Source organism: Vicugna pacos, chromosome 18 (genome assembly GCF_048564905.1).
Source record: "Vicugna pacos chromosome 18, VicPac4, whole genome shotgun sequence".
In the NCBI taxonomy this organism is placed as follows: domain Eukaryota; kingdom Metazoa; phylum Chordata; class Mammalia; order Artiodactyla; family Camelidae; genus Vicugna; species Vicugna pacos.
In genome coordinates this window covers 28,298,354-28,319,080 of record NC_133004.1, presented here as the reverse complement: position 1 = coordinate 28,319,080, position 20,727 = coordinate 28,298,354, and the positions used below count along the sequence as shown (strand labels likewise).

The 20,727-nt window shown below is 45.9% G+C and overlaps 1 protein-coding gene across 2 annotated transcripts in view; it reads right to left on the bottom strand.

The window, feature by feature from the left end:
• The window catches only part of EEF2K (eukaryotic elongation factor 2 kinase), a 57,646-nt gene that overhangs the window by 22,737 nt on the left and 14,182 nt on the right, over positions 1 to 20,727 (bottom strand). For both annotated transcript variants that reach the window (XM_072942781.1, XM_072942780.1), the window contains exons 2-6: positions 17,895 to 18,216; positions 5,404 to 5,504; positions 2,079 to 2,139; positions 705 to 742; positions 146 to 317 (exon numbers count right to left, since the gene is read on the bottom strand). In XM_072942781.1, coding sequence (XP_072798882.1) covers positions 146 to 317; positions 705 to 742; positions 2,079 to 2,139; positions 5,404 to 5,504; positions 17,895 to 18,140 — 618 coding nt within the window. In that variant the 5' untranslated portion in view covers positions 18,141 to 18,216. The remainder of the gene's footprint in view (positions 1 to 145; positions 318 to 704; positions 743 to 2,078; positions 2,140 to 5,403; positions 5,505 to 17,894; positions 18,217 to 20,727) is intronic.

The window sequence follows — 20,727 nt, the reverse complement described above, 5'->3', positions numbered from 1 at the left end:
ATCGGGCTCAGTAAACGATGGTTGTTAAGAGCTGCTGCACAGACAGTGAAGAAGGGAGCCCGTGAGCATCACCATCGCCGCCCTCACCTCCAGGCACGTCCCCGATGCCCCGTGTGGGAGGGCGGCAGGCAGGGGTCCCACACACCTGTTTGGGGGGCTTGTGCCGATTATACTCCTCTCCCCAGAGCTTGGCCTCCATCTGCAGACGCACGTCCTCAAAGTACACGTCTCTGTCCACGGACTCGATGTAGCGCTTTGCCACGTAGTTGGAGGCCCCCTTCCACTGCTGGGTGTGCAGGAAGTTGGAGAGCTTCTTCCTGGGGGGAGAGGGGTCAGGGGGTCTGCCTGGGTGCCCTGGGGCTCGCCAGGGATCCAGTCCTGGTCCTCAGGATGGGGAGACCCTGCCTGATGTGGCTAGCTGGAGCCAGGAACAAAATGCAAGAGGTGGGAGGGGCTTCACCACCCGACGGCACCTTTCAAATGGGCCGGGAAGGGGGCTTAAGGGACATACTCCCTGTTCTTCCTGAGCTCATCCCCACAGCTGGGCCCAATGTGTGCTCCCAGGGAGACCAGATGGAAAAGACCTTGGGCTGTAAGAAAAGAAGCCACCGTCTCCATTTCTAGACCAGAAATGTTACAATGTCCCTCCTCTCAGGAGCTTGAGGAGTCTTGGCAGGGCCCCAAAGCCAGGCTGAGTCACTTACGTCCTGAAGCACTCTCTCATTGCTCCTCGGCCAAAGGGCTGAAAGACATCACACAGCAGGTTATCAGTCCCATACCCAGCCAGAAGCTACCCTGAGCCAGGAGATTTTCCCCTTGGACGTCACCCACCAAATGGATGCCCTGGATCTCATCTCAACCCTAAAATCCTTGGGCCTCCCCTCATATTCTCCAGCACCAAGGCCTCGTCGAACTTCCAGCCTGGAGGCTGCAGGACTGATGGGATCACTCCATCCCCAACCCTCGCTGAGGGGAAGAACCCCCAGGGGGTGAAGATATGACAGGGTTGATGTGTGTGTGTGGGGGGCAGTGTCCGTAGAAAAAAAGCAAAATGACCTAAATGTCCATCAAGAGTAGAATGGATCAATCAGTTAGGTCTATTCACTTGATGAAATACTATACAGCAATGATAAATGAACAAATTCGAGTTCTAGCAAAAAACATGTGCAAATCTCATCGACAAAACATTGAGCAAAAGAAGCCATACTTGAATTTATACTGTGTGGCTTCATTTATATCGAACACAAAAAAAGGCAAAATTGACCTTGGGTAGAATAGAATTCAGGGTGGCGCTTACCCCTGGGGGTTAAGGAGTAGTGACTGCGGCTGAGAGGGACTTCTCGGGGTGCTAGTTGTGTCCTGTGTCTTGACCTGGATGCTGGTTACATGGTGTGCTCACTTGGTGAAACTCACCAAGCTGTACACTTTTCTGTGTGTGTGATACACTAAAAAAAAGCTTCACAAATCGTTCCTTCCCCTTACTCTGCAGGACGTGCTCTATTTTCTAGTCAATACCTTTTTTTCAGAAGCTGCTTGCAACCCACTGAGTTCATTTAACAATTCAGTAATAGGTGCTAACCTGCAATTTTTAAAAACTGATACACACATTTATGGTTCACTGATTTTTGACAAGAGTGCCAAGAAGAATCTTTTGATATACGATGAATATACAAAACATCCAGAACAGGCAAATCTATAGAGACAGAAGGCAAATTAGTGGTTGCCTAGGGCTTGGGGCAGATGAGGGAACTGGCTACTGACTGCTAATGGGTATGTAGACAATTTCTTCTAGACATGGTGAAAATGTTCTGGAATCAATCGTGGTGATGTTCGCACAACTCTGACTACACTAAAAAACACTGAACTGTACACGTTAAATGTGTAGGTGGTATGGTGTGTGAATTATATCCCAATAAAACTGTTATAAAAAATAAAATAAGTAGACGATACTACAAAGACTCCTCCAAAGTTAAAAAATAAAATAAAGTGGGTGTGGAGGAAAGGGAGCAGGCACTGAAGTTGTTGAAGTGCTTTCTAGAGAAATCCCCTCTCAGCCCTGGGCTCGAGGCTCTGCTCACCTGAGACGCCATCTTGATCAGAACTTCATCTTGCAGCCACTCCCCGGTGACAGCATTGTACCTGCAGAGACCAGAACCCACCCCAGGGCACACTGTCCATTACCTGATCCTGTCACTCACTGGCTAAAGGCAAAAGACTTTTCTGGGCTCCCTGCTGCCCTCAGGGTCAAGTCCACTGTCTACCCACAGGCCCTGCTGACCTCCAGGGTTGGGTTTGTGGACACACTCCCTCCCTCCCAGGCCCTCCTGCCACACTGGCCTCCGTTCCCTTCCTCAAAGCCAGGTGTTCCCTCTCCACCATGTCCCCCAGCACGTACTGCTGCGTTGTGGGTAGGCTTGTCCCCTATCTGGCTCCCCCACTGGACGGTAATTCCACAAAGACAAGCCACGTCTGTCTTGTTCACTGCAGGGCTTGCTACTATGGAAGCTTACTAAGTACTTGCTGGATGAACAACTGGAGAAATAAATATCCTTATATAACTGGTCTACATAATGAATGGCGTGTCCCAGGATGGGAGGTGGCAGTACCCTTGGTCTTGCCAGTGGGAGCCCAGCCCAGGAAGCTGGGTGTCTCCTAAAGACTGTCCCAGTGCAGGCAGGGGTGGAGGAGGGTCCTGCCTCTGAGTCCAGCCAGGAAAGGAGTTACTGGATACAAACCCAAGGCAGAGAGGGATGGAGAGGGTTCCAGAACATTTCCACCTCTCCTTTCCCAGGAATCCTCTCTCCCAGCGCAAATCTGCCCCTGGGCCTGGCTGGGCCTGAAACAGGTTTGCCTGGTAGAAAGCTCCTCAGCTCAGGAAATCTCTCAAATTTAAAATCTCCCCCAGGGCTGAGGTGTTCTTAATTCTAACAGATGCCTCCCTGGCTCATCCTCAGTGTGGACAGACTCCAGAACCTCCTAGTTCATGAGCATAGCCTTCTCAGAGCCTGAAGTCTCTACGAGGGAAAACAAGCAGCGGCCTGGCAGGTAACCTGCCCCAGGCCGGGGTGGGGCGAGGAGGGCGGAGAGGAAAGTTCGCCAGAGCCACACACTTGCTGGCAATCAGCCATGGCAAGCACTGTACTCAATAAATAGTAGCAATCATTATGATTATTACTATGTAGAGGCCGAGGTAAAGGAATCATCTTGCTTCACTTCCAAAAGAGACTGAAAGCTGAGAGGTGCCCAGAAGTTGGGGAGGGTAGAGACTTGTGATATTGGAAGAAACTTTTTTGTCCTCACAGCCAGTCACGTTGTAAAGGACAGAGCTGCACCAAGTTCACTGAGCATTCACTGCATGCTGGGCACTTACATGGAACTCCTCTATCAACCTTTGCTCAGCCCTATGACATCGGTACAAATATTGTGCCCACTTTCCAGACAGGGAAACTGAGGTTCAGAGAGATGAAATAAACTTCGAGAGCCAAGATTCAAACCCAGGTAGGTTTCAACCAAAACCTTGCTCTTAACCAGCCTGGGTACAATACACATGAACAGGAAATCTGCCCCGATAAAGGGCCAGCTTACAGCAGAGCTCTTTAAAAACCAGGAATGGAAGAGGAAGCCTCCGATTTAGAAATCTCTAGAGTTTCTGGCCATCAACGCCTGACCACCGTCTACCAGCAGCCAGGACAAGTGAAGTCAACCACTTTGGTTAGGAAATACACACACTTTGGCCTGGCCCATGGCTCCTGGCCCCCATGGAGCTCTGGGACACACAGAGCCAGCCCAGCATGTGGGTCCTGCTTTCCCAGGGGCCTCCCTCTGTGACCCAGTGTCCTCAGCCTGGAGGCCACCTGTCACCAATCAGCCACCACACTGCCCTTACAGGTAGGAAGGAATAGAGCCCACACCCTGGCCTGCAGGGGCCCCCACAATGCTAACCTCACTGTTTCTGCCTGCCTAGCATCCACTCTCCCTTCTTCTGGGAACAGCACCCCAATTTTCCTTGGGGAGCCACCATCCTCCATTCTCAGAACATACGGACTGGGTAGAGCTGATCCCCCAGCACCTTCTGGCTCGTAGTATATAATCTAGACCTGTCCAATCAGAGCAAAGCTCCTGGTACAATGACTGGTTCAGTGATGAGCATATAACCAAAGTCAGGCCAATAAGATTCAAATATGGAATTTTTGTTTTAAAAAGTTTGAAAAAGAGAAGACACTTTTCCATTGGGTAGATAAAATATGCAGCCCCTAGGGGTCATCTGTGCTACTGATAAAAGAAAGTCCATCTGGGGTCAAAGCCAAAAGCATCCTTGGAGCATCTGGAAGTAGCCATACCTGAAGCCCACATAGATGAGTTGATCATTCCTTTTTATGCTTAAGCCACTGTGAATTGGGTTTCTTTCACTTGCATTTGAAACAGAGCCCTAACTAATTCTAAGACACTGGACTGAGAGTCAGAAAGTTAGTTTAACTATCTGAGTGACCCTGCTCAAACCTCTCTCCCCTGGGGCAATTGAGGGCACTGACTGGATTGACCTGGATGAGTCAGAACTGAGGGGTCTACAGAGGTCACAGGACACAGGGCAGGCTCCACCGTGGATCCATGAGTCCTCTAAAATTATGAGCAAATTAGACGTATGTGTGCAACTTTCTGAGATGGCCTCATCAAATTCTCAAAGAAGTCCCACATGCTTTGACACAACTCCTACTTCAGGCCTTTTTTTTACATGAATAAATACATATAGAGTACTTAAGCAGTGCCTGGCAGATGGAAGATTCAATAAATAAGGGCCTTCAGCAGCAGCATCACACTCATCCTTGTCACTATATTGGTGGTGGTGTTTTCTGGGTTTTGTTGTTTTTCATTCTTCCTGAAATCCCATGAAAATGCTCTTCCCTCCCTCTACTTTTCCAAATAGGAAGTCTGGACCCTCTTGGCTTGACTTTGTGAATCTTCCTGGGGCCAAGGCACTGAAAAGCTGGTCTGCTGTCCCTTTGATAGCAATTGTAGGGGTCACATGTTGAGATGATGGAGCCACAAGATGAAAGTAGCCTGGATCCCTGAGCTGCCCTGAAGAGTTAACTCTCACTCAACTTCGTATGAGCAAGAAATGCACTTTTGTTGCATTAAGCCCCGGGGTATTTGTTACTGCAGCATAACTCAGCCTAGCCTGTCAAATACACACCTTATAGGACCACTGTAAGGATTAAATGAGATAATGTATCATGTCTTAAGCACACATAAATACTCAAATATTGGCTGCTATTATTATTATATTCCCTTTTCCTTGATCCATAAGGCTATTTAAGCCTCACTGATTATAAGCAGTGCAGGACCTAATCCCCAAGGACTCCTTAAGGACTGAGGTCATACAGCACCTGCAGACAAGGGGCTGACCTGTGACGTGTGGCACATTCCGTGGCAATGTCCTCCAAGTGGAACTCGGCCCAAGGGTCGGGCATGTGCTTGGCCTTCTCAATTGCATGCTTCCAGGCTTCCTGCAAAAGCAAAAGGGAGTGTTAGGTCCAGACCAGGGGCTTCTGGGACAGTGTAGGCCAGCTCCTCCCACCCTGTGATTTCCCAGGTGTCTACAACCTCTGGGGGAGGCAGACAGCATCAATCAGAGAGAAATACGCCCGTATTTCAGTCCCCAAGAGACCTCACATGGGCACAGTCTTCCCATGGCCAGAAAAGACCTGCCTTAACTACAAAACTGAAGAAGAAACATAATATATATAGAAAAACACATACCACTTCACTGGTTATCATAAAGTTGAGGATGAAAATAAGGTATTATTCCCCTACCCACTCCCTTGTTCAGATTGGTAAGCATTTGAACAGCTGGTAATCACAAGTTCTGAGCAGGATGTGGGCAAACGGGTGTTCTCACATACTGTCAGTGGGTATAAACCTCTTCTAAGGGCAATCTGGCCACGTACTAAAATGAAAAAAATGCCTTCCTTTATTTTGATCCAGCAATTCTACATCTAGGAATGGACCCTACAGCAAGACAAGCGTAAGTGTACAAGAGGCATTTTTGTGCAGAACTGAATTCAACCCAAATATCTCTCTGCGGAGGTTGGTTAATATATTTTGATTATCTCCATTAAAAATGCTAAACAGCCCTTCCAAGACTGCACTTATTCTATGATGGGAATTCTGGACCCTGTCTGGTCCAATGTCATCTTTTTAAAAATATTGTACAAATCATAAATAGACCCCATTTTACTGCCCTAAATGAAATTCATGGACAATGTAACTTTCCTAAACTCAAAGTATATCAAACCATGCAAAAGATACGTTGCCTTTACACGAACAGAGTGCTAAGCTCTGGGCCCGGTTAGTTGTGAACAGATTCCCACAAGACGCTCCCAGGTCCTGTGGGTGCGGGACAACTCCTTGTGCAGAAGTGCTCTGCCCATTTCAGGGTTCAGCATCGCTGCCCTTCACCCACTTGCTGCCTGAGGTGCCTTCCACTGCTGTGATGCTCAAAGCATCCCCCGAGACTTTCAAACCCTGTTGAGAACAGAGCTTTTTGGGTACTGAGAAAGATGACCAAGATATATTATGAAGAGAATACGCTGATTCTCAACAGCTTCATTGTATGACCCTGTTTTTTGTTTTAAAGAGCTCATTTTATTGCTTTTATAATCCCAAGGTAAATTCTGTCTCTTTCCCCTCCAAACAAATACCTTGACATTCATACTGGGTAGCAATCGCCTCCTGATCTTTTCCTGAAGAGCTTGAACCTTCACCTGGGAGCCTTTAAAAATCGATGAGATTAAAACTCCCTTCCAGACCAGAATCCTGAGCCATGGGGCTGGAAGGTGGGCTGGACGATGTCCGGACCTCACCTCTCGACAGCATCTCTCAGCCTCAAGGACCAGCTCTCAGGAGCTCTACCTCGGACTTGAGTCCAAACAGGACAGCCCCCCGTCCAGGCCGCACTGCCTGAGCCCTGTCACTGGGATCCCACTCAGAGGAGACAAGGCAGAGGAGCTGAGCCTTCCGAGAAACACACACACACACACACACACACACAGCCCGGGGCTCCCTTGCTGGGGCTTTCTAACCTCTGCAAAGTCTAAAACTGAAGCCTGTAATTTTTTTCCTTCCTATTTGGAAGCTAATTCATGCTTAATGAAAATGCTTGGCAAATACAGAAGACAAAGAAGATTAAAATCCACCACATGCTGTCCACCCAGAGCAACTATCATCGATGCTTTAGGGACCAGTTCTTTTCCAGATCCTTAACGTGCACTTTTAAATAAAACCGGAATCACACTGCAAATATCATTCACAGACTTCCAGGAGAGTCGGTCAATGGGACTTGGTTCTTTATTTAGGGATCTTGATTTTTACCCCTGATTCCAAATGTCTGATCTGTTTATTATAAGAAAAATACAAGCAACACAGAATTCGGAATTAGAAAGCCGAAGTCCTTTCTAACCCCCATTCCTCTGAAAACCACAGCTGACAGTTGATACAGATATTCTGCAAGTTCTCTCCTACGCATTTGCCAACACACACACAGATTTAAGAGCACTGGGACAGGACTGCACGTTCTGTTCTGTATCTTACTTTTCTCCACTTAATACGGGATCTTGGACCCAGTCTTTTCATGTCACACGCACAGATAGGCTGGGTTGACCTCATTTCCCTTCCTTCCATCACTGCAGGATATATAATTGTATGAATGCGCCTTAAGGTGTTTCTCAGACCTCAGGGGATGGCTATTTGGCTTCTCTCCAATGATTCCTAGTATAAACAGTGCTGAAGGGAACATCCTTGTATCTAAATCTCTGTGCGCTTGTGCAACATCTCAGCAGGACATATTTCTTGGAAATGTAACTGCTGGATTACATTTAAAATTAAGAAATTTGGAGTTCACCTCCAAAAAGAACCCCCTAGGTTACACTCCAAGAAACAGAGAATAGATCACTTAAATTTTCTGACACAAACATTCCATCATGAATTTACAAGTTAGCTGTAACAGCTGTGTAATAACCCACTGCATGGGTTTATCACTATTGACTTAACCGTTCACCTGTGTTCTCCACAGCGAGACTTTGAGCTTGTCACTGATTTTTCCTTGTTATAAATAACCCGGCAGCAGACATGTTTACAAGTAAAACAGTCTGGATTTCTGGATTTCAAAAAAATGCCACAGTCCCCTCTTAAACTTCAGCTGCTGTAAATGGCGGCTGTCTGATCTCCCATCTGTCAAGGAGCCAGCAGAGTTCTGAACAATTAGCAGGCAGCCCTTCTGAACGTGTTTGTACAGGTGTCCAGTCCTCTGCCTGAGACACACAGCTTTCTAACTGCACCTCCATCAGCCAGTGACTAAGCCGCTCCATATGCCACCAAAGACAGGGCCTCTCATTCGACGAGGATTATTAACAGAAATTACCTCCCAGTTGGATGCTGTGGCATCAACCAAAAAAACAGTCAAGGAAAAAACTATTTCAGAATTAGAGGGCGTGTAATTTCACAGCGTCAAAATTACCTTTTTTTCCAAAACCCAGAGAGGAATCAAGCCACACCTTACTGGCAACAGGCAGGTTTAATGCAACTGACTTTTTTGCTTGTTGATTTGGGTGGGGGGTAGGTAATTGGGTTTATTTATTTAATTATTTTTTTAAATGGAGGTTGAACCAGGACCTCATGCACGCTGAACATGTGCTCTACCACTTGAGCTATCTTGAGCTATGCCACCCCTGCATAACCCTGTGCATGGGCAACTGACTTTTTTTTAAGCACAGTATAAAAAGTCCTGTACAAAGATTCAGTTCCCTCAACTCTGCTTCTGGCCCACCGCTGACCAACTGTGGGAAACTCCATTTCCTTGTTTACAGAAGGCAGTGAAGAATGTTTTGACTACCAGTGGACTCTTTTCTGTCCCTGTACCTGGATTAGAGATGCTCCCACTAGAAACAGTGGGTCACTGAGGCCACAGTGCTCATTACAGGGGAACAGCCTCCTCTGAGGAAATCACTGGTACTATTTCACCCATCAGGTTAGGAAGAGCTGGTGCTGACCGAGGCCTGGGAAGTGAGTGCTCTCAGACACTGAGAACAGTGGAGGCAGGTACACCTTCGAGGGCCATCTGATTATGCATGAGGGTTTAGCCAGTGGTTATGAACCTTCTTCTCTGACTTCTAACCCAGCCATTCCAATCACCTACCCAGGTGTGCCCAGGTGAGCCAGCCCAAAGATGGTCGGTACTCATGCTGTGTAACAGGCAAGCCCTGCAAACAACCTGCCCATCCACATGGGGATGATCCTGTACATTTGGCGGACTCATATGCAGCCATGAAAAAGATGAAGGTGCTGACACGGGCAATCTCTAAGACTTACTGTTTAGAGGGAAAAAGCAAGGTGCTGAACAATGCAAACAATATAACACCATTTACTGGTGAGGAAACCTACAAATCAATACTACGGATTTCTAAGGATATGTGTGTCTGCAGATACATGCATAAATGTACATTTATATATAAATGCATTTTAAAAGGTCTGAAAATTATACAGCACCGGTAATATAGCCAATATTTTATAATGACATAAATGGAGTATTATCTATAAAAATACTAAATCACTGTTAGACACTTGAAACTAATATAATACAGTAAATCAATTATACTTCAACATAAATGAATGAATGAATGAATGAATAAATAAACAAATAAATAAACTTGAAAAGGTCTGAAAAGTAATTTACACTAAACTGGCACCAGGGTTATCTCTGAGAACACAAGAGGATAAGAGGTTGATGAGGTGACTTCAGTTTCATCTACATTGTTTGCATTTTCTTTTAACTACGAGAATGTCTTCAGGCATTGCACATGCAAATCAAAGTTCATAAACAAAGATCACTGAATTAGATGACGTTAAGGCCCTGCCAGCTCTAATAGTCTCTAGCTCTAATGATTCTAAAAGTCAGTTGTGTGCACTAATCACTCTTACTTAAAACAGGGGGCTCAGGGAGTTTCATAAAGAGGAAAACATAATTCTGGGAAGAGAACAGAAAGGTTTTGGCTCCTCAAAGCCTGAGAGTACAAAACAAACATAAATAAATAAAAATTTATTAAAAAATTATAATAGAGTTCCTGGGATATCGCAGGACTGAGGCCAGATATGTGAGTAATGTGTTTGCAATCTCTTTGGCACATATGATGTTACCAGCTATTGTTGCTATGTTTATGTCACTATTATTTTTTTAATTGAAGTATAGTCAGTTACAATGTGTCAGTTTCTGGTGTACAGCACAATGTCCCAGTCATGCATATATATATACATATATTTGTTTTCATATTCTTTTTCATTAAAAGTTATTTATGTCACTGTTCTCATTACCACTATCAAAGCAGTTGAGGCCCCCAGATCGTACATGAGGAAGCACCCAGCAGCTCCCTGAAGCTTCCCTGTTGAAACACCAACTGCTACCTTCACTACACGGATGTTATAAAACATGTTTTTCCCCAATCATCACTTCCACAGACTCTCAAGAACTATAGCCCCAAGTCAGCCCTACTTGCCCCTCCTGAACAACAGTAAAGGGCTTAAATAACACCCAAGGACAAATAAAAGCAGCAGGAAGAAGTGGGACGCACAGTCACCCCCTGGGATGGCAAGAGGCCAACAGTGCTATGTGGCTAACCCACTCTGAGCCACACACATTTAGAGGTTTCATACAGTTTCCATGGAACCCAGTGCAGAATGTAGCAGCAAAAACCTGGAAACTGCGTAAGGGTCCCACAAAAGGAAATACTTGAACTGGCACGGGGTGGGGAGTATAGCTCAGTGGTAGAGCACATGCTTGCATGCACGAGGTCCTGGGTTCAAGCCCCAGTGCCTCCATTAAGGGGAGGGGGAAAAAAAAACTAGCACATCCATAGGATGGGCTCCCACCAGGCCATTAAAAAAATGATGGACTAGATCCACTTTAACCGATATAGAAGGATATGCTTGTTTGCTGAAGAAAAATTGGTTTATTAGACAGCAAAATCCTGTTACTGTAATAAAAAATCCATTTATTTAATTGTGTCTGTATTTATACCGAAATATACACTAAGATCTTAAAAGCAATTGTGTCTGCACTTTGTTTTCTGCAAGGAACATGGATTACTTCTATAAGCAATAAAACAAGTAACTGTAAAAGAGACAAAGCTAAAAATCCTCAAGAAATCTCTCTGTTGAAACCAGCAGCTGTGGCTGATCTCCTCTGACTGGTGAGATTCAGAGCCATGGCTAAAGGAGGCAGAAGGGGAATAATAACCAGCAAAGCAGTAACATTCCCTGGGATGACATAATGGCCTTGCCTCCTGGAAGCCCTTCCCCTGACAGCATCCTGGCTGGCACCTCACGGCAACCTTGCTAAGGATGGACAGGCAGGTAGGATAGTTCCTCCGTCCACTGATGAGGTTCCCCAGGCTCAGAGAGTGAGGCGGTGACTTGCCTACAGACCTGCAGCAATCACGAAGTGGCAGACCCAGGACTCAAACCCAAGCCTATCAGGCTGCAAGAATGTGGGCCAAATAGGGAGTTACTATGCAACTCAGCAATTCTACTCCTAAGTACCTACCTAAGAGAAAGGAAAACATGTCCACACAAAGACTTGTACAGCATTAATCACAACAGCCAAAAGAGAAAAACCACCCAAATATGCATCAACTGATGAATGAATAAACAAAACTGGTATATCCATACAATGGAGTAGTATTCGTCAACAGGGATAAGCCTTGAAAACATGATGTTCAGACACAAAAGGCCACATGCTGTATCATTCTATTCACGTGAAATGTCTGGAAGAGGCAAATCCATAGAGACTGCAAGCAGATTAGTGGTTGGAGGGTCTGGGTGGGATGGGATTCTAGGGAGGTATGGGGTTCCTTTTAGGAAAATGAGCTATTTGGTCATGGTGACGTGGATGTATAATTTTATGAATACACTAAAAGCCATTCAATTGTACATTTTAAGTGGGTAAATTGTGTGGTATGTGAATTATATTTCAATAGAGTTACTAAAAAACATTTACAAAATAAAATGAAAGCAGGGGGACCTCTGTTAACGAAGAGCCAGCACATTTCCACAAAGGATATAAGCATCTCAGCCACGTGCACCTGCTTCATAAAGATTAAGTCCCTCCAGCCGGGCTCAAATCTCTTCAGCCTCCTCCTGCTTTCCAGACACCACAGGTCACAAGGTGGCTTCCTGCCCAATGCCAGAAGCAATCTCTTTCTCCTTCATCTGCCCAGCAGGCTCTTATTTTGCTGGATGTCCAAAGCCTTCTGGACCCTGGACACCTAAGCTTCCTCTCCAATTCTGCATTCCCAGGGCAGTGGACAGAGCACCAAAATGGTCACCATCCCTGGGTGTGCAGTTTCCTGTGGCCAGTGGGCAGGGGCAAAGGCCCAAAGCTGCCAGGCTGGGGCCTCCTGGGGCTTGGGTGGGCAGGGATGTCTCTCTTCCCGGTGAGTCATCAGATGCTGGCTCCTCCATCTCAGTCCAGGGCAATCACTGTCCTTTGACCAAGCTGTTAGAGCAACCCTGGGTGGGTTGAAAGTTTGAGTTAATCACCAAAGTCTGCCAAGAAGGGCATGGGAAGCAGGCGTGCCCATGTATCATGGGGGCACCAATGCCATTGCAACCTCTTTGAAGGGTAACTGGCAACGTTCAGCCAAGTTTTAAACCCACAGACATTTTACTCCAGCTGTTCCACCTCTGGGGATTTACCTGGCAGGCACACCCCCGCGTGGGTACCAGGACACATGTAGGCACAAAGATGCTTATGGATGCTTTGTGGAAGCAAAAGACTGGAAACAACCTTCAAACCCATCCATGAGGGACTGGCTAAGTATATTATCATGTTGCCAGATAATGCCATGATATTTAGCCACCAGAAAAACAAAACAACAAAACAAGCAAGACAACATACTGCACTCATGAAAAGCATGAAGGGCCTAAGATCTCAGAGTCTCAGGTTTACCATCTGTCAAAACACCAATCCTCACACTGTGTAGATTAAATGAGCTGCTATGAAGGTGGGAGGGTTTAGCTCAAATGGTAGAGTGCATGCTTAGCATGCACAGGGTTCTGGGTTCAATCCCCAGTACCTCCTCCAAGAATAAATAAATAAATTTAATTACCCCCCAAAACAAACAAACAAACAAAACAAACAAAAAGAAAAAAATGACATGAAGGAACTTATTTATGTAACAGACTCACAGACATAAATGAGTTGATATGAGTAAAGCATGCAATGTAGGGCCTGCCTGACCCACGATGCCAGTTACATAAGTCCTAGCTGATGTCAGCTCCTACGTGCCCATATGGGAAGGCAGCCACAGGAGTGCAAAACTGGTAAATCAACATTTCTGCAAAAAAGAAAAGGAGGAGACTCATACATATACGTATGCGTATGTTCCCAAAGGACATTTCTGGAAGGACATCCCCCAGGAAAACAGGGATCAGAGGGGAGGCTTACTGTTTACCATTTGTACAGGTTGAATTCTGTTTACCAAATTTATTCACATATTATAAAATACATATATTCTGAAGTTTGCGGAGATAATACGTATAGGAGATAATATGTATAGGATGTATTGCAGCACTCTTTGTAATAGGAAAGAACCCAAGTGCCCCCCAAGAGGGGGACTGGATAATAGATCCACGTACATCATGTGATAAAATACAACTATATATGTGCTGATGTGGGATGATCCCAAAGATATTTCCAAACCAGCAAAACAACTCTTTTAAATGAAGTGTTCAACTTTATTAAAAAATTGAAACCATATATTTGCTACATGTGCTTATTCTAGAAAACATAGAAATGACAGAGAAGTAGTAAAGGAACGGTCCTATTCAAAGACACACACTGTTGGCATGTTGATGTACTTCCTTCTAGGCTTGTCTTGTGCATGTGTGCATGCGTGTGCATGCGTGCATGTGTGTGTACAGAGCTATAATCACACTCTATATTCCGCTCTTTAAATTTATCCAGAGTGGAAGCACTTTCCCACATTATGATAAACTCTATAAACATCCTTTGTTTGGCTGCCTGATACTCTATCCAGGGGGAGGCCCCCTGAACGATTTTGTCATCATCCCCCAGGGAACTCAGAAAAAACGCCCTGGCTGTGACAGTGACAAACTCAACAGTGTACAATACACAGCCAGTACCTGCCAGGACTGCACTGCCTTGGAGGAAGGCCAGGTGGTCATCTAGGTTAAACAACCCAGGTTGCCGGGTCGACAGTAAATGAAAAGTGCCAGGGAGAGTGAGATTTGGAGAACTGAGCTGCTGTCTTCCTCTGAAGTCACCACTGGAACAGGAGCCCCACAAAGCCTGCCTTCGACCACCCAGGACAGTGGGCAACCAGGAGCTACAGCTCGTCCTTAAACGGCCAGTCCCTGACGTACAGTCCCTCACGTACGGGGAGTGGGACTGCAATGGGACACAGACTAGCCTTGTGGGCAGGGGCTGACTCACAAACAGAATGGCTTTAGAGAATGACAGATGCACAGAAAGGGCTGCTACTACGAGCCACAGGGGATGCAGACGAGATAGCCAGGGCAGGGCGTCTAGGGATTAGGGAACCCAAACGAGCATTTTAACAGACCCAGACATCAGCCGGAAGAGGTTTCAGGCAGAGGCGTGAAAAGTGAAGACTGTTTCAGCAGCAGGGAGAGGTGCGGGTGAACAGAGCCCTGCAGGGACCCTGGGGACCACATGAGCTCCCGTCCTCAGCGAGGATTCTGACCTGCACCAGGGCTGAGTTTTAAGGATGGCCAATTACCAACCTGTTTTGTTTGGGGAACGGGTGGTTACCTGGCTGTGTTGCTTTATTTTTCTTCTTCTAAAAACATCTTTCTGTGCACACAAGTAAAACATACATGTAGTTTTAAAAGTCCCAAGTGTTTAAAAATATATACAATGTAGATAATCAAAGTCCCCCTTAAGGGAACCCTCTCCCCTAGAGAGAATCACCATTTACTGTTGGATACGAACTCCTTTTTTTTTCCTTGTTAGTAACTTTTTATACTTATATTTTTATTGACTTTAAACATTATGTTTTTGCTATTCAAATACTAACACACGTGTACTTATGCTTTTTGATACAAGCGGGATCATACTGTATTTCAACTTGCTTTTTTACTTAACAGCATATAAAAATAAAAATAGTTAACATTTTTTGTCCTTATTATGGACCAGCACTGTCCCAAGAGCTTCTCATGGATTTTGGCCCCCTACCCCCCCAAAAAACATGTGTGTATCTTGGCACTCTTTTCAAGTCAAATCACACAGAATCAGCATCTTGGTTTTAACGTGAACACAGCATTCTGTTAGGACCACGGTCTATAATCAAACGGGCCCCTCTTCACGGCACATTTGAGCTGCTTCCGTTATTTCCTTTATTACAAACAATACTGCAAAGTACATCTTTGACTCTGTAAGCTGAACACTTGCACAGATATTTCTGTACTGGCTCCCAACCGAGGGCAACACCCCCTCTCAAGCGGGCTTTGCAAATATCTGGTGGGGAGCATTCTGGGTTGTCATAATGAATTTGGGGGGAGATGTGACACTTAGTGAGCAGGGGTCAGACATGCTGAGTGTCCTACAATGTAAGGGACAGACTCACTCAATAAAGAATTGTCCCCACTTGAAAGTAGTATCATATTATATGTTCACTGCAACTCTGAGGTATAAATATTTTTTACTTTAGTAACTACTGTCAAGTGGCCCACAGTGGTTTATGTTTAACGTAAAAACTGTCTACCTGTCGTTTAAGCGAGATAGCACCTTCAGTGAGGTGAGTTCAGCATTTATCCATCCCCGCGGCGATTCTAAATGAAAACACCTACTGTGTGCACGGCATGGCTCTAGGCACTGGGGATGTGATGAACAGGCCCCAGAGTCCTGCCTTCATGAAGCTCACATCCTAAAGCCAGACCTACGGACAAACCTCCCTTCTCTGCATCACTTCGTCTGTGTTTCCTTTAAGGGATTTGCCACACTGCGTTTTGTGGTCCGAGACTATGTCCATCCCTGTCTGAGAGCCTTTAGCTCCTGGGCCCACTCAGTGTTTGCCAAAAAGCCCAGACTGGGCTCACAGTTCCTGTGAACAGGCAGCTGTGGGTGGAGCCCTTCTGAGGGGTCTGCCCCACTAGGAGGACACAGGATCCTCCTTCCCTGGAAGCAGCCCCTCCCCTGTGACCCACCCACCCACCATCCACCCTGTGCCCTGGCCAGAGGTGACTGGATCAGAGACAGAGGATGTCTGACTCAGTCTGGGCCAATCAGATTTCCTCCTCCCACAGCTGGGCTGGAGAGGGTCAAATTGGTCCTTGCACATGGCTCCATCTGCAACAAGGGGATCCTGAGGCTGTGAGGGTTCATTTTCACCCTGTGTAGACTGAGGGGCAGAGAAGAACAAAGAACAGACAAAGAGAGACTGAGGGACGAGACAGAGGGAGGCGGTCCTGTGGCCTTACAGCTTCCTGGATGTGTTCCCTGAAAGCCAGACATCGCTTCTGCCCCTGGGTCCCAAGAAACACTTCTGGACTGTCAGAATAAATTCCTCTTCTTTTTTTTTTTTTTTTTTGTACAGTGAGCAGGTGTGAGTTGTTGTCTGTTTCACAAGCCCTGATCCCTCCAGCCCCTTCTGGCACCTGGATTTCCTCACACGCAGTACACGAGGCTGCAGGGACCACTGTTTCCTCGAGCCTTCCTGACGCACATGAACAGACAGGAGTGCCAGGCTGCTCTCCCCAGCTTCCCACGCTGCCTTCCACAGGCCTGAACGTTCCAGAAGCTGCCTTAGGACAGGAAAGCAGGGCAAGCCACAACCTGACCCTTCAGGGCCCCCCCATCCTCAGAGGGGACCTACAGGCCTATTTCTGGTGCTGTCTGCCCCAGAGACACTGAAGCTAGAACTCTGGCCTGAAAGGAAAAAACAGCGAACCGTCCAAGAACTAGAATTATTAGTTTTCTAAAAACAGATTAATTCTTCAGCTAGAGAAGAAATGACTTCAATTTCAAATCCCAAAGTGGTTAAGAGGCGTTTTGCTCACAATACGAACAGATACTGTTTGTGAGGATGAAATTAAATACGGATTAACAGCATTGCATTTTTTATTTTTTTCACCATCAGTCGGCATACAGAAGTCCAATAACATTCGCCTTTCTCTCCCCTCTCTGCACCAGCTTTGCCATGGTATGAACACAAATCCCTATCAACATAAGTACCCTTGTCCTCAATCCAGAAGGATGCCCAAACTTGAGCAGGGGCTCTTTTGACCAAAACCAACATGAAAAACTACATTTTACATCATGGCCCGGGACCCACAGACACACACATGCAGTGAAACAAAAATGCTTAACAACTGGTGCACCGTGAGAGTCTGGTCATTAACAGCCAATTTGGTCACCATATGTAAGTGTGTGACCACATGGACATGCGTCCCCCGAGTAAGATCTTTACAATTTGCAGTGCTCTCTGATATTTTTTTCCCTCCCTCTCTCCCTTTCCAGTATTTTCTAGGCTACTCTGTTCTGTTCCAGGTCTTAAATATTGGTCAAGGTTTCCTTCTACATACACCCCAGTCAGTGGGGGGAGGGTTCCCCAACAGCTATTTGCAAAACACTGCTCCAAAGTAATGAAACTTGTATTAAACCAACAATATCCTCCCAGCTTAACAGGCATAAACTAGATGGAGAATTTATAGCAGTGGCCAGGCTTAGGAAACACAGGGAAGACCTCAAGCAGCAAGCACAAGGCTCCACCCGCTGCGGCAGGTGAGCAGGGCCGGGGGTGGGGGATGGGGGGCTGGGGGTGGAGAGGATGGAGGGTGGGGGTGGGAGGGCCCGGCGGTCCACTTACCTTAAAATGGAAGGAACCTGCCGGGGACCCGCTGGATCCATAGGGCTCACTTTTCCTTAGGTTGCTGTGGTAGTTATTAACCTTGGAATTGACACTGTGGTGTGCCCTGGGGTCATCGGTGATGGGGCAGATGAAGTAACCTTCCTCGTCGTCGCTGTCTGCGCCCGAATCACCGTCGTGGGCAGCCCGGGAGGTGGGGCCGCCATCCACGCCTTCCAGGCGGAAGATGAGGTCTTCGTCTGCCATGTTCCCGGCGCGCCCGTCTTACCCAAGGGCCGGGCGGCACAGCCAGAGTTACCGGGCAAGCGCAGCGGCGAGGGTCCTGCAAGGGAAGCAAGAGGGTGGGTGCTGGGGCCCAGGGCCGGGGAGCTCGCTGGGCACCTCGCCCCGAATGCCACTGGTGACAAAAAGAGCCGGCACCTCAGAGGTGAAACTCCAGCTACCAGACACTTGGCAGGCAGCATTCAGGAGCATTTCCAATGTACCAACCCCTCCACCCAGGAATTCCACTTGGAAGAATTCAGCGCTTGAAACAGGAGATAAATGCTTAAACCAGGAGACTGATCTTTTTCGGAACATAAATTAGGTAAAATCATGTCTCTGCTTAACACCCTCCGGGAGCTTCTCTTCACATTCTTAACACAATCCAAACCCCTTTTAAGGCTACAAGGCCCGCCTCGGTCTGGCCCCTGTCCACCTCTCCTCCGGCCTTGGCGGCTGTCCAGGCCCCTGGGCTCTCTTTCTGTTCTGTGAACACGGGGCGCCTATTCCCACCCCAGGGCCTTTGTACTTGTTGTTCCCTACGCCTGGAACAACCTTCCCCATTGCCCAACAATGGGTCTTTCTCATCATTTGGATCTCAGCTCAAACATCACCTCTCTAGAGATATCTTCTCTGACTCCTCAATTCAAAGAACCCCTCTCAAACGCACACCCAGTTCACTCCCTAGCACATCAGCCTGTTTTATTTTCTTCATGGAGATGTTCTCAAACAGAAAGCATATTGTCTGTAGCCCCAGTGTCTTAAAGAGCGCCTGGCACAGAGTGGGCACTCAGTACATCCCCGGAATGTATGAGGGGCCGGAAGAGCATTCTCAGCAGCACTGTCAGTTAAAGGAGGGTTAAGCGCCCACAGTGCCCATCAATGGAGGCCTGTTATATAAACGTTTTCCTATACCATGAAATACTATGTGACTGTTATTAAAAAAGACAAAGACATGCAAAGATAGTCAAGACACAGTTCAGCAAGGCTGTAGGGTACAAAAATCAGTAGTATTTCTATACACCAGCAAGGAAAAATTTTAAAAATGAAACCAAGAAAACAATTCCATCTATAATAGCATCAAAAAGAATAAAATATTTGGTTAACAAAAATGCATGACTTGCACACTGAAAAACAAACTGTCAAAAGAAATTTAAAAAGACCTAAATAAGTGAAAAGATATCCTATGTTCACACACCAGAAGACTGAACACAGTTAGGATGGTAGTACTCCCCAAACTGATCTTCAAATTCAACCCAGTCATTATCAAAAATCCAGTGGCTTCATTGAAGAAATGACCAAACTGGTCCTAAAGTTCATATGTAAATTCGAGGCACCCAAAATAGCCAAAAGAACTTTACAAAAAAGAAGGACAAAGTTGGAGGAGTCACACTTCCTGAATTCAAAACTTACTACAAAGCTCCAGTAATCAAGACAGTTGGCATGAGGACAGACACAGGGATCAATGGAAAAGACCTGAGAGTCCAGGAATGAACCCTTACATTGATAGCTAACTGATTTTTGATAAGGGAACCAAGACAATTCAATGGGGAAAGAATAATCTTTTCAACAAATGATGCCAGGACAAGTGAATGCACATATGCAAAAAAATGAAGGTGAACCCCTTCAAAGGCTTAACTATAAGCGCTAAAACTCTGACACTCTCAGAATAAAATAGAGGAGAAAATCTTTGTCACGCTGAATTAGGCAAAGCCTTAGCTAGGACACCAAAGCACAAGCAACCGAAGAATAGACTGGACATCATCAAAATTAAAAACTTTTGTGCTTCAAAGGGCACCACCGAGAGAGTAGAGAGACAGCCCACAGAAAGGGAGAAAATATTTGCAAATCCTATGTCTGATAAGGGACTATGTAAGGACCCATGTTGCTTAACAATAAAAAGACAACCCAAATTTTAATATGGGCAAAGGATTTGAATAGACATTTCTCTAAAGATATGCACATGGCCAATAAACACATGAAAGATGCTCAACATCAGTAGCCATTAGGGAGTTACAAATCAAAGCCACATCCACTAGGATGGATATACTTTTAAAAATGGAAAATGACAAGTGTGGGTGAGGATGTGGAGAAACTGAAACCCTCACACACTGTCAGTGGGAATGTAAAATGGTGCAGTCGCTTTGGAAAACAGCCTGGTAGTTTCTCCAAAAGTTAAACATAGAATTATCATAGGATCCAGCAACTGTATTTCTAGGTGTATATCCAAAAGAAATGAAAACATGTCCACAGCAAAAACTTGTGACTTACATTCATAGTAGTATGATTCATAATAGCCAAATGGGGAAACAATCCAAATTTCCATTAACTGATGAATGGATAAGCAAAATGTGGTTTAGCCATACAATGGAATGCTGTTCAGTCAAAAAAGGGAATGAAGTACTGATGCTAAGTGAGCGAAGACAGCCATCGACAATGGAGGCAAGCATATCCAATGCAGAAAAGACAACAGAGAAGAGACAGTCTCTTCAATAAATGGTTCTGGGGAAAACTGGACAGCTTCATGTAAAAGAATGAAATCAGAACATTCTCTAACACTGTATACAAAAAT